Source organism: Symphodus melops (genome assembly GCF_947650265.1).
Source record: "Symphodus melops genome assembly, chromosome: 5".
Lineage (NCBI taxonomy): Eukaryota > Metazoa > Chordata > Actinopteri > Labriformes > Labridae > Symphodus > Symphodus melops.
Genome location: NC_136695.1, coordinates 14195686 through 14210169, shown reverse-complemented (window position 1 = coordinate 14210169; position 14484 = coordinate 14195686). Strand labels below are relative to the sequence as shown.

General features: G+C 39.3%; 1 protein-coding gene across 1 annotated transcript in view; it reads right to left on the bottom strand.

The window, feature by feature from the left end:
- LOC306824106 (RNA-binding motif, single-stranded-interacting protein 3-like) overlaps positions 1-14484 on the bottom strand; it is a 120487-nt gene that overhangs the window by 16507 nt on the left and 89496 nt on the right. The window contains exons 7-8 of the mRNA XM_079344087.1: positions 5616-5722; positions 1759-1802 (exon numbers count right to left, since the gene is read on the bottom strand). Coding sequence (XP_079200213.1) covers positions 1759-1802; positions 5616-5722 — 151 coding nt within the window. The remainder of the gene's footprint in view (positions 1-1758; positions 1803-5615; positions 5723-14484) is intronic.

The following is a 14484-nucleotide window of genomic DNA, read 5'->3' as shown; positions in this document are numbered from 1 at the left end:
AGTGACGTGTATCGAGAGAGAGAAAGAGTAGGTAGAGGACGGATCCAAGGTTATTGATGGGGGCTATTAGTCCAGAGCAGTTCGCTGTCAATAGGGACTCCAGCACGGCTATTTAAACAATACACTAAACATGTAATTGGGAACAGAACATTACTTCAAGATTGAATTTAAAACCTCTCCATGAATCCCCGGTGTGACCTTGCTGCTCTGTCAGGAGTTTGCCCTGAAAAATTAGATGATGATTTAGTGCCGACCTCGGTGACTTATCAGCGGCCAAATGTTGGCCGGCATGCAAAAATATATACGTGTTTGTTCGTGTCGGAAGATGAAAGGGGAGAAAGAGTGGACAGAATTTTAAAAAAAGGTAGAAGGGAGAGAAAAGAGAAAAATGGAGAAACAATATGACGGCAAACAGACTGGTTGGAGGAGGGAGATTGGGGTAAAAGACCCAGAGTAAGATAATTTTGTGTTTCCCTGATAAAGTCGAGGAGAGGCAGAAAGCCAATGCAGTCTGGCCAGTTGGGACACATGTTTTCAATAACAGCAGATTGGCATCGGACTTTAAAACCAGCCATCCTCTAGCTTGGAGAGACTTGCAAACCTGTAATTGATTCATACCCTTCCCCTCTCCTTGGGCTGACTTTATTTTTGCCTTTGCCCTCCTCTTGACCTGCCCAGTCTTTCTTTTTCATCATGCCCCCCTTTCCTCTCTGCTTTTCTCCTCTCTAATTAGCTGCATTAGCATTTCAGAGTCATTTAGCGCCTTGCCGGAAGGAGCTCAAGTGACCTCGGAAGAGAGGTTGGAGAGGGCTTAAGCACCAAGCGTGCACGGCTGCTCATGTGTTAGCATGCATTTATACTGTACATGCAAAAGGACACACACACTACAACAGCAGAAATGATCAACAGTAGAGCATCTTAAATGCAAATCAAGAGTAGGAACAATAACAAGTACAAGATTAGAGAAGAAAATATTGTGTTGCAGGAAAGAATCAAAAATAGCTGAAAGAAAAATGAATGATTTCGGTAAAGGGAAGTAGAAGGTTTAGGGCACAACAGGGATATAATAAAGAAAATGAGATAAAGGGAAAGTATGGACACAAAGAGTAGGTTGTACTGAGTTGACAAAAAGGAGAACAAGAGAGACACAGAGCTGGAGAGAAGTGTCTCTTGGGATCGCAGCACCAGCAGCATTCCTAGCAGACGGGACCGATCTCCAATTTCCCCCCTGAAACAGGCAGACACTCAGCTGTCTGCATTCAGCCTGAGAGCACTGCAGATAGCTGACGAAAGTCTTACAGCGGTGCTGCAACACCGCCCAACTTTCCTGTCTGCAATCAAAACCTACATGTCTGACAGCTTGTATGCATAGGTGCAATAATAAAGGCTCTGTGTGCACCTCTCAGATCTGGGAAAGAGGGCGAGAGCGCGAAGAAAAGAGAGTCTGTGTGTTTTTGTGTGCGTGAGTGTGGTAATGACTCGTGTCTCTTGTGTCTGTTTGAATTCATGAGCATGTGTGTGGTCTGCTCATTTGCATGCAAGTGCTCTTGCACCTGATACTGCTGATTGAAGCTGATGCGTGTTCATCTCTGCAGGTTGTCTGGTGTGAGAGAAGTGTCTTTCTATAAAGGCTCAGAAACAGGCTCTCAAGCAATATTGTGGATTTTGCTTGACAAATATTTGACAATGAATGTGAATAAAAAGTAATGTTGGGAGGAATCTAAAGATGAATAGAGAATACGACAACTTTAAACCTACCCATTTTGCATCGCGGAGGGATCATACGACAATGCCATGCCACTCTGGAAAAAGAAAGCAAGAGAGAGCTCAAGGTTAAAATGCCGAATATATCCACTGAATCATGTACTGTACGTTATTACAATGTTGATGTGAAACATATATTTGGTCTTTCAATGGGCATTTAACACAGCAGTAAGGCAGATTATTATCTGAAGACAAAAGCTTTGGCTTCCACATTAACAAAATGTGTGATACAAAGACCTGCTTAATAAAGAACAACTCGTGATTATGTCCTCAATAACACTATGACATTTAGACGAGCCAGTTCAAAGCACTTATTAAGTGTAATGAAGTTATTTTGCATGGTTCGGTGTGAGCATGTGAAAATCTGAAACTTTACTTATCAATATTAAAATAACAAAGATGGCAGGAGGAAATTAGGTTTCACTACATAAAAGAAGTGTAACAATTAAATAGATACAAATTGTTTATTTTAAATTTGGTTTCATGGGGCCGCAGTAAGCTAGTGGATAGAGAGGATGTACAGAGGCTGTGTTCGAATGGGACCTCTATCCACTGTCCTATCTCTAAAAATAAAGGCTTATAAAGCCCCAAAACAAACCTTAAAAAAACTTAACATATAACATATATTTTTTAAGCGCTCTGTTATTACACACAAGTTGTTTTGGAAAGGATTTTTTGGGGAAAAAAAAGATTACCTCTCACTTTTAAAAGAATACATAGAAATACAAACTTGCCATACTGATAATGAATAAAAGGTTTAGTATTTGAACTTGGATGGACCTCCTTTAATTTTACAAACACCTCTTCAAAACAAACATCAAATGTTTTACTTCACTGGCATTTAGCAACACTAACATAAATGGCACTAAGATGTTGATTATATAAATACAAATTCACAAAGGCCCATTTTGTAAGAAACAGTTATAAACCCTCACTGTAGCAAACCTGTTCCTGTTTAGTGCTTGACATAAAACTTCCACTTCCTTTTGATTATAGATCTTTAAAAGCACCCTATGATGGGAAAATTCAACTATCTGGGGAAAAAAGATGATGGTAGGGAAATCGAAACGTCTACACTTTAAAATCAGTGTGCCTGAGCTGTCATAAAACACAGATGATGCAAAACATCAGTACTGTCACAACTGTCAAAACTCCATCAGTCGAAAATAAACTGCTTTACTGAATGTAACTTTTTCGAAACACCTTTTACAGTTTCCAAGCCCAAAGCTAATAATGACTAAATATGGCAATTCAATTCACTCACCACATCATATCGTCAATCTATGATAAGCTATGACACCAACATTGAACACAGGGCTTCTCATGAAACAACAGGCAGATACCACATTGTAACTTCTGTTTAGCACTCAGTGAGTTACAGACCTAAGTGACATAGAATAATGAAATGAAAAAGACATGATTTCCTGTTGCATTATATCAAAGCTATCTATGTTAAAAATGTCCTTCTTCATGGTATGTAATGTTGTCACTTTATGTCAAATGTAAAACAGTTACACTCTGTCTGTGTTTTGTCTACCCTATCTATCTATCCTACACAAGTAATTTGTACTTGCTCAATATTCTACACAAGTTGCTCCTCTCCAAATTGGCACATGAGTTGAAAGTGTGCCCTGGCGTTGAACTCGGCTGAGATGTTTGGTTTTCCCCAAACACGGTCTCTTGCCAAGACTGGGGGAATATTGACTACAGAGGCAATAACAAGGAGTGCCAGACATTGATGACACCAAATAGCAAAACATTAATCATTTCAAAGCCTGGGTTCATTTTCAAACCAGTTCTGAAACCAATATCTGATTTCAAGCAGGTAAAATATACAATATGTACACAGAAATCCCAGTATTCACCTTGAGGTACATTTATATTCATTGCTGCTTCCCTGTCGATATATTGAGTTGTGTACTTGAACAGAGCCGGAGGATGCCTGCTCATTGAAGAAGCTTTATGTTTGACTCCCGTCTTTTAAGTTTTCTGAGAGTTTCATCTAAATATGAAGACTGGACTACATAACTCACTACTGACTAATAATGCGTTTATGTTGAGACGTGTGTTACATACAGTATGTTGCCAACATTTGTCTATAGGGGGCCAAGAAGGCCCATTAAAATAGTGAATTTATCTTAAGTGACACACAACACCTAGTAAAACATCCACAATGACAGCAACGTGAGGTAAAACATAACAAGAAACATGAAACGGCTTAAAAATAACACAAAACCACAAATAGAGACAAAACAACAAACAGCTAAATTCAAAAATACAAAATGATCACATAAAAAAAAGACTTAAAAAGACTCAAAAGACTACAAAGAAACAAAATCAATCATTGAGGACAAACAATGCCACCTAAAAGGGACTGGAAATGGACTGATAAAGGTCTAAGGGCTTCCAGGAGATTGGGTTCAAATGAATCCCATCTACAGCCATATGTCTATGTTAGCCTGCCTGGACTTAGATACCTGACTTGGTTAAATGCATCAACTAAGATGTCTCCTGCTAGGCCAGATCGGGCTTGCCTGGGAAGTACCAGAGACAAATGTGTGAGCAATCCCAATATAATGTATCACTAACTTTAAATCAATCTGATTACTCATAAATGTTGACATGAGGGCTCCAGACTAACTCCTGTGGCCTCTCTTGTTGACCATGTGTTGCATCAGTCTTTGTGCTCACAAATAAAGCCTAAACCTACATTCCCTTCCAGCTCCACACAAGACACACAAACAGGTCACACACAAACTGTGGCATCCTGTTTGTCTTGTGGCGGACCTTGTTTCAGTCTGGTTCCATTTCATTTCACTTCATCACCCTGCTCTTTCCTAACCTCTGTGTTTTGTGAATGTTGGGAAACAGTTCAAACTGCACTCGGTGTCTGGGTGGTGGCATTATTATTCGCATTCCCCTTGTTCCGTAAATTAAAGCTTTGGTATCAACATGAGCAACTTCTGAACTCTGTGCATTGTGCAACAGTCACTCTGCCTTCAGTCTGTTACATGAGGTTTCATTTTTGTCTGAAGATGACAGACTGGAGGTGGGAGGTTCAACAAAAGGGAAAAAAAACAACATCTTGGCATTGGGGTCTAGCTGAAACCTTGCATTTTAAATTCATCATCCTTTGTATATGCCAGCTTTCATACTGTCAGCAGCTTCTCTAATTCGTCCAGAAGTATGTTATTGGAAATGAAAGCTGATAATAAAGCCACAGGGGGGCCTGTCAAGCCATTGAAAGTTGGTAAGATTTGAAAAAGAAACTGATGTCAAAGAAAACATCAGCAGATATTCACAATGATGACGTTTTAGACATATAATCAAGTTTTTATTGTGTGAAGGAGATGTAGACACTGGGCTTTAAATGCTCCAGAAAATCCACCGCATACAATTGTATTTCATCCTTACTGTTCTAACTGTTTTGACTGGATTCCTGTTGTGCTTTTGCTTGAAATCTGAGGCGGAAATGGTTGAAAGGAGGGTTTGTAGAAACACAGTTCTCATAGCGGTGACTAAGTTTGAATAACACAGCTTTTTGTTTTGTTAACCTTACAATTCCCTGTTAAAAACCATCTAAGACGGCACTGTGTACTTATTCTCACTGTGAGAAATGAGGCGTTCATGCAGATTAAAGAAATGTCGGCTGATGCAAAGTTTTGCCTGAGGAAACATTCAAAGTTGTTTTTTTTATGGTGGCAGAGGGTGAAGGGAGAGTGATTTGGATTGTTGAAAAGACATTTTTCTGTCTTTTCCAAGAAAACGCTCCTGCAGCTGCTGAAGGGGATCTTTTGTGAAGGGTAGTGGGAAGCTTATATTGATGATTAAATAAACCTTGCAAGCCTCACCTCTCCCTCCCGTGTCCATGGTCGACCATTCTGGGGATACTTGACCTGGGTCTGCCTCTTCTTCTGGCCTCCGTCAGCAAACTTGCACAGCAACGGCTCTACAGGGGCTGCAGAGAGAGCCAGGCAGAGAAGGAGACAAGGACAAACATTGAGGCAAATTAATCATCTTAGAAGCGGAAAAAAGTAACATTTCATGCATTTGATTGTTGAAATTACATTTCAAAGATTAGATTTAAAGACGTGTGTATGCTGTGGCTTCAACAAAAACATAACAAAGACCTATTGGTACTGAAAAGAGCCCTACAGCTCTTCCATTTATCTTCTGAACCAAATGTCGAAACAACAGCAGTTATCAAACCATCTCAACAACTCTACAACCACAACTCAAAAACAGCAGCTCTGCGGCTGAAACAAAGCCAGAGGCTAATCATCAAAGCACGGTGAGCATGGTTCAAACGACAAACCAAACAGGCGTACTTAACACGCCAAATAACTTCACACAGCATGACCCTGGGCGATTGTGATCGCTCAAAAGACAACATGGTCCCTTTCTGGACCAGAGAGAGAAGAAAGCCTTGATTACAAATAGGATTAGCTCAGTGTGACCTCCCACATAAAAGTTCACCAAACTCTAGCTTGAATCTGATAGGCTACAGTCTCAAACATCCGATGGCCTTCTGAAAAAAACAGGAAGTGGCTGGGTTGGAGCAGGATTATCTGTAAGAAAGGGGACCTTGTTTTGTGTAATAAAGGCATTTCTGGAATTTCTTAGAAAGCGGATGCAATTGTATTTGCAATTGGGAAATTTTTCTGCAACGGCATGACTGAAGAAACACTACCAAGAGTGTTGGGCTTACCCTAACGTGAAACATTAAATGATTGAAGAAGTGAAATATCCAAATCAAATGATTCAATTGAATGTGATCTCTGATGCTTTTATACCTTTCTTTGATACACAGTTGTTGATTGAAGGTATGCATGAAGAAATGTTCACGTTAACTGAAGGGCACCTTTTATTCTGCATACTCACACAGCACAAGAAGAGAATAGTCTGTAAGTCTAAAAATAAAAAAAATACCCAAAAGAAAAAGACATATCAACATCTTACGGTTTTACTTTTAACAAAGCATGTGCACTTCTTAGGTGTGCTTCACAATTAAAATATGATTACATATAATTGTCTTGATGTTTTAAAAAAGGAATATAATAGTGTGTCAGTGTAATTCATATATAACTAGAGCACTGAATAAAATGAATTTAACTGACTTGTATGAAACATTTAAAACTATTATTTTGTAGTTTCCCCTAACAAATAGTCAATCAAACTCACAAAAGCTCCCTTTCCTTGTTATTTTTTATTTTATTACACAACAAATACCACATCCATCTGAAGAAAGAGTGAGTTAGATAACATGAGGCAAAGCCCTCCTACAAGCGCGGAAGATACAGATCATAATAAAAATAAAAACAGCCTCTGAATGTCATTAAGATTCTACGCATTTTCAGCCCTAGATTCTAATATGCATCTCTCTGTTCATCTCTGATTTTACTAAGATGCTTCTTATCCCTGAAGTTGTACAAGCCACCTACTTGAACACATTTCTTTCTTGTTTGTTGTTCTTGTTACTTTGGTAAGTCCACCAAGGCATGTTTGAGTCATTGACTGCATCTTAGAAAAGACTTTCAGTTTTTTTTTACTGAAACTGAAAGTCTGGCAATGATTTTGAACTACAGAGCAATCAAATCATCACTGTGTCTTGCTGAAAGAAAAAAAGAAAAAAGGTCCGAGGGTGCGGTAACACTGGCCATCTATACCTTGCTATACTCAAGCGCGATTGCCCTCCTGCTGGCCAGCATGACCCGCGGTCCCACTGCATCAGAACTAATGTGCCTGAGCATGATTACCTCTTGGACATAACGTAATACAGTACATGTATGCTTTATGTTAATATGAAGCCTGCTCAAGTTCACAAACTGGAGAAAAAAATAAAAATAAAAAGGGACGCACAGTCAAGTCCGTGTCTGCACATCAGAGAAGAACACAGAGGTGCAGGACAGCTACTTCACTGACTCTGCGGCTTATTTTGAGTCACATCAATCAGATACAGCCATAAACTAATATCAGAAAAATAAAAGTGACATGTGGTCGAGTCTGCGTCTGCACATCGGAGAACAACAGAGAACATGAGAACTACTTTGTAACTTATTTTGAGTGATTTTATTCAGATACAACCATAAAACTCTTGATTTCTTCATAGTGAAGGCTGTCAGTGTTATCTACCCGTGTGCTTGTGCTTGTGTATGAAGTGTACCGTGCCCAAGCACACTTCTCCAAAGTGTGCTAAAGACAAGGAACTGTACCTTGCCTGAGTACGGAACGCAGCGGTCACACTGGCCAAAGAAACTGGACTTTAAGGTTGAAGCATATGGACACGGAACGAAAGGCCAGTGTGACCGCAACCTAGAAAAACAAAATTCTGTGAAGAAGCAGAGGCAGTATAATCATTCAAACACTAATTTCGACATTAGGGAAAATAAATGCCACAATAACATCACCCATAACAAAAATTTTTTACATCGTTATTAACTGGAGAAAGGAGAAGAGGATTTCTCAGTGGAGGCAAATGTTTAAATCTCAAGGTTGGGAGGTTATTTGTAAGGCCTTAGGCCGAGCTGAGTACTCTGAAGGTAAGTATGAAGAAAACACAAGGCCGTGTGATAATACATAATTTAAGAGTACTTTCACTAACAAGGACCACGCCACAACCAGTGACGTTTAAGAGACAATATTTAATGATAGATCGTATGATTCATGAGACAGAATATATGCTGAGGTAACGATTATGATGGAGGAGGATGTTGTCGGTTAGCTGGTCTGCCTGAGCTGATCATTGCCCCCAAAAGAGTCAAATTTAAATGGAGCTGAGCGAAGTGTGAGACTCATGCATATCGGTACAGTTGTTTGAGTGGGTGTGCCTAAGATGACTATGGTCCAAGGACTTGGTTGAGAAACTTAGTCTGGCTTCTGTGCATGCAGCGCTGGTGTGGATGAAGGGAGAGAATAGAGTTCAGAGGTGTGTGCCTTAGAAGTGCAGGACTTTGTAAAATTGTTTCTGCCGTTTTCCTGTCTCGGGTTGGGGGTGGGTCGTCGAAGAACTGAGACAAACAGTGTAGAGTAGGATGGCTTCGTAAAAGTAGGCTTGTCTGGTGATTGGAGGTGCGGTTTAGACGTGGTCCTGCACCCAAACCTAAGTTAACATATTAACTCCCTTTTTCATAACATGCTTTAAACTTGATTTCTAACTGAATAACAGGACACACAGCTGGGCGACAGCTGTTATCATCCCTCACTTTTGATTTTCCATCTCTTTCCTTCACTCCGCGTCTCGCTCGCTCTCTTTCCCCCAGCCTGCTTTGTGCATTCATCTGATGAACAGTAATCCACGTGGGTGTGTGTATGCGTGTCTGTGACACTATGTCACATAACACAACTCTTGCTTACCGCAGAAACAAACTGGTTAGGAGTTTTGCGTTGGTTATAAAACACATTTAATGAACACTGCTGGTTCTGCCTGTCTTACGAAAGCTGTAGTTACATATTGCTTTTAACACTGCCACAGGGTCAGTGTCAGATACAACAATTTGTAGCACAGAAGTGGCTTTATTTTCATTTTCAGCGGAAAACAGTCAAAGAGAGTGATACACCAGACAGCATAAAGACAGCAGTATGCCTTTTTATAGTCAGGAAACAGTACTTACACATGTACAGGACAGGATCTGTTATTGGAAAAGACATTCAAAAAAAGGTCCTTTGTGGTCACTAAAATCGACACATACTAACATTTCCCTCATGATAGCTTTGAATAGAATTGCATTTTAGAGTTTAATAAAGTTTTTAACTCATACACTGTGTGATTCAAACTATGCTTTGCATGAAAGCCTCACACTCGGCCTCGCCACTGGGAACATCAGTCACCTAAAATCCCTTTTTAATGCATTTTCGCTCATGTTTTAACTGCATTAACTGAACTGCACGACGATAGTGGGTCCATTAGCCCATAAAAAAAAAAACCGAAAGCACACAAGGAAAAAGCAACGCAAATTCTGTGTGCTGTTTGCATGGATGTAAAAAAGAGAAATGAAGGATTAAAGAAAACAGTGTAGGAGGCTCCTTGCACCAAAGATGTCACAATCTGAGCATAAAACACCGCTTATAAATTATTGTTTCCACTTCGCCCCATCCAAAATACTCCTTCAACCGTCACTAGATATTTTCCTAAGGGCTGGGACTTTTTTACACTCCAAACCGAGGTAAAAAGAACTAACTTCTCTGGTTGTTCTCTGAGTTTGAACCAGAGGACACAGCTCCTGTTGTGGATATTAATGTCAATTTATGAGGCTTTTGAGCAGCCCGTGAAATGCAAATGCAAAAGCTCTGGACAGAGAGATTAAAAGTGTAAGTGTCATTGGCTCTTCAGTACTGTTTTATTTACTGTAAGGGTTAAGTTCTGAATATTCATAAATATTTACATGTTCAACATGATGGTAAATGGACTTGTGCTTATATAGCGCTTTTCTTGTCTTCTGACTACTCAAACCACTTTTACACTGTATATCACACCTGCCTATTCACACTCATTCACACACTGATGGCAGTGGTTTCTATTTATATTGAACATTACAAGTAACTAATTCATACACCCCTGGCGCAGTAGTTCGGGGTTGAGTGTCTTGCCCAATCGGACATGTTGCTCGCAGGAGCTGTGCATCAAACCCTCGACCTTCCAGTTGAGAGACAACGACTCGACCAAATGAGCTGCAGCTGCCCCGTGTGGTACTGACGTGGGACTGATTTAACTGTCATGTTGAGAATGAAATTAAAAATCATAGTGCAGCCACAATGGTTGTTTGTATGATAAGTAATAGTTACTTCACAAGTGTGAACGATGATCTGACGCGAGAACAGGCTTACAGACTTGGAGGCAGCATCTGTGTTCTGTTTTGTTTTCCTGCTGTGACATACTGAGAACAGCAGATTGTCAACAGCAGACAACATGTCAAGTTTAAAGTCAGGATACTTTTTTTTTTTTCTCTCTGAAGAGCCGCAGAAAAAGACAAAAACTCCTGCTGATCTAAAACAACTGCTTGTCTTCTGCATTATAAAGGATACATCTGTTTGTGGAATTCAATCTACCATCTCTGTCTCTTTTTATATACTAAGCTTACCCCATCAACAGCTAAAAGATTGTTTTTAAAGTGATGAAAGATGTGAAGATTTTTTTTTGTTATAATTATAGTGAAGATGCAGCTGGTCCTATTATAGCAAGATAAACTACTTTCCTTTGATTTGAAGGACCCCTGCTAAAGAATGACAGACCAGATAGACCTGAGGTAACAGTGATACTTAAAAATGAAATACAGACAGACAGACAGACAGACAGACAGCAACAACATCGTTGACACAATGGTCTTATGCCATTTTGAATATATTAGTGAAATATAATAAAGATTAAATACAAGGCAGTGTTTCTGTAAACTATGTTTTCTGTCAGAGCTGGTGAAATGGCTCCCGTCATTTTAAACACAGCAGAGTGCTGTAAGCCAGTGTTTACCTACCTATTGCTTCTTGCATTTTCAAGCTCTGGCTTACTTCACTGAGATGCTGAAGTTAAATAACAGTTACAGGACCCTGAGTTCCTCTGACCAGGGTCTGCTGGTTGTTCTATGCAAAATACTTTAAACAAAAAAAAGAATGTGTCTTTAAGGTTACTGAACCTAAACTTTAGAACTGTGTTCCTCGTAAACCGAGAGCTGTGAATCCTGTGGACATTTTCAAAAGCATTAAAGATCTATCTGTTTAAACTTGCCTTCAATTGATCTGTCCATGTCTGATTACGGTAAATGTAACTGTCTGTTTTTACAATATTTTAATGTGAAGCATTTGCGATGTCTGTCACACACCTACACACGCACACACACACGTTTTTTTCAGAGATGGCTGCAAGAGGCTCATATTTAGTTGGGTGGGGAATATAACCAGACGCCTTATGTTGAATATTTATAGTTTAACCATATACTATTTAAATCTGACATGCATGATTATACTGTCACATGATACAACACCAACATAGCACAAAGCACAGCAAAGTGTGTTTGAGCTCATGACAGCTGATAGAATATTAGGCCTTTTTCTGCTTATAATCAAAGTGTTTACTGCAATAATGTATTGTTGAATAAAGGTTTGATCACCAAATACAAAGGAATGATTAGATATCCATTGTATGAATGATTGTTGCTCACATTTATATTATATCAGTTATTATATGTGTTTTAATCTAATTGTTTAAGATTTTAGTTCAGAGGTTAAAGGTATTCTGTGAAGAGGTCATGCAGAAGTGAGTGCACAGTCCAACATGTGTTTTGATGTGGCCCTTAACAGTTAATCACTCATCCACTTTTATATAGGTTGAGTGAGCCTTGATTCTTAATCACCTAAATTGTCTTCTCCTTAAAAAGAATTAGTTACTAGACGAGATGTCAAGTTGTGATAAGAAACAGGTAGGAAGTGTCTTCCCCTACAGAAGAACAAAGGATTCGGGAGTATGATGCACCAATGAGAGAAGCGGAACCAAACATCAGGAGGCGCATAATTTGGAAAGCTGCCCAATCGGAGGAAGGAAACAGCACATTCTCAAATGCATAATTTGGTTCGATATTCTCTGTCTAATGTATAAAAGGGTTCAGGGTACGGCATACATTTTAGGACATGCTCAGGTCTCAGACGAAGGTGTCAGACCTCAGACTAAACGGCCTCAGATGAAACTGTCTCAGACGAAACTGCCTCAGACGGAACTGCCTCAGACATATTTATTTTATTTATTTTTAAAATCGAGGGGGGGGGGGGACTAAACGGCCTCAGACATAATTATTTTATTTATTTATATATTTTAAAATTGGGGGGGAGCGGAGCGTTGTCGGGGAACATGCAACGTCATCAAGATGCGACCACAACAACCCTGACGCGTCTATGGGCGCGGAATGAAAATACACAACAGTAAGTTTTAGTTAATATATATTAACAATGGCATAAGCAAAAGAAACAGAACGGTGAATGTAAACTAAAACTTACTGTTGTGTATTTTCATTCCGCGCCCATTCCTTGCGATGGATTATTAAGTATTGACTAATGTTCACAAGGTTGAAAGGGAACACTGCAAACATCAGCAAACCGATGAAGGCTTTTGATCTAGTGAGACATTTCATTAACACATTTGAAATGTTCAACAAAGCCATTAGCTGTGGTATTCATCGGAAATGTGTCTGCATTTCACCACTACAGACAAATTGCAGGTTGAGGCATGGTAATGAAAAATGACTCCTGTGTAGAGTTATAAAACACAATAGCAGTATCATCATAGCAGAAACTATCTACAACCTTTTATTGTCATCATTTGCAGTAATAACACAACAAAGAAAAGCGACTTTTCTGTTTGGTTAGCTTCATGTATTCCTCCATGTATAAAAAAAGGATGCCATTCAAATTATTTATTCACGAGCATACTGACAAGTCATAAATACAGAAGATGATAAAGACAATAATAAACATTATTTATTCCTGAGGAGGAAACGCTGTCACTCCACAATCAGGAGGCAACAACAAGCACAAAGCATGCAAAGAAAAGATTACCTGCAAAAAGAAAGCTGCATCAAATGAATTATTCAATTTGCTTTCACAGCTACATCACTACAATCTGTTACATTTCACATGAGGCCTTTAAAAGGAAGAGGACATTTTTAATTGTCAGTTTGACCCCTGCTGCTCTCAGTCTTACAGCTCTGTAACACGAAGTGATGAATTCATGATGACTTTTGGTACAGCTGCGCCTGCCCCATTAAACGGGTCACATTTGGACACGTCAAGTTAATTAACACAGTCTGAACCAAATGTTTGGACATTTAAAGAGTTCCCAAATGTTAATTTTCTGTAAACAGGACATGGTTAAAGTTGGAGTTGAAGAAAATAAATTCAATCAAAGTTAGAGGAGTAAAAATTAGTGTGAAAGTCCCCACTTTGTAAACCGATGCACCTCAATGTCCCTCAATCTCAACATCATTGCTCAGTTGTCAGACAAACAGTGCAGACAACTCTATCGTCTTGTAGAAAATAAAACAAGTAAGAATCCAGCTGTAATCACAATTGGAAGACTTAAGAATAACTTAAGAATCATTCAGCAATATAACTCTGGCATTTTGTGTTTAAAATGCGTACTACAGTCCAAATTCAAAAGATTGGAGACTGCCCTCTCCCCCCGCCCCCTAATATCTACTAGAAGCTTCACAGAAGCTTCAGTGTTTAGCCACCAGTCTTAAAATCTTTCTGTGATCTCTCTATGTTTCAAAATCATCTCCAATATTTATCCTAGTTTTACAATGTTTCTGGTCATGGCGCTAAAATGCTAAGGCCTTTTGGGTCTGTTATAATCAGTTATATCTGAACCAGGTCGCTTGCCCGCTTCCATCACTGCAACACCTGTTGGTTTGCCATTTACCAGTTAAACTGAGTGGCGTCTAGAGTTGACTCAAAACTGTCTACCTTCTATGGAGAAAACAAACAGAGACCGTTCCAAACACGAATCGAGAACATTTGAGGAGGATATACTGGCTGCTGCATTGTTTTCAGATAAGCTGGCACAAGCATGTTTCCTTAATGTCTGATAAGGTTATTTTATGATTTAATTCAGTATATATCTGAGATATTAGTCTTTTCAAAGAACTTGAGCAACGTTCAAAGTAAATGGACTAAATATGTTCGTGGACAAAAGCTGTTTGTTTACAAGCGTGAGAACTGTTTACAACTAGACTTATCTGT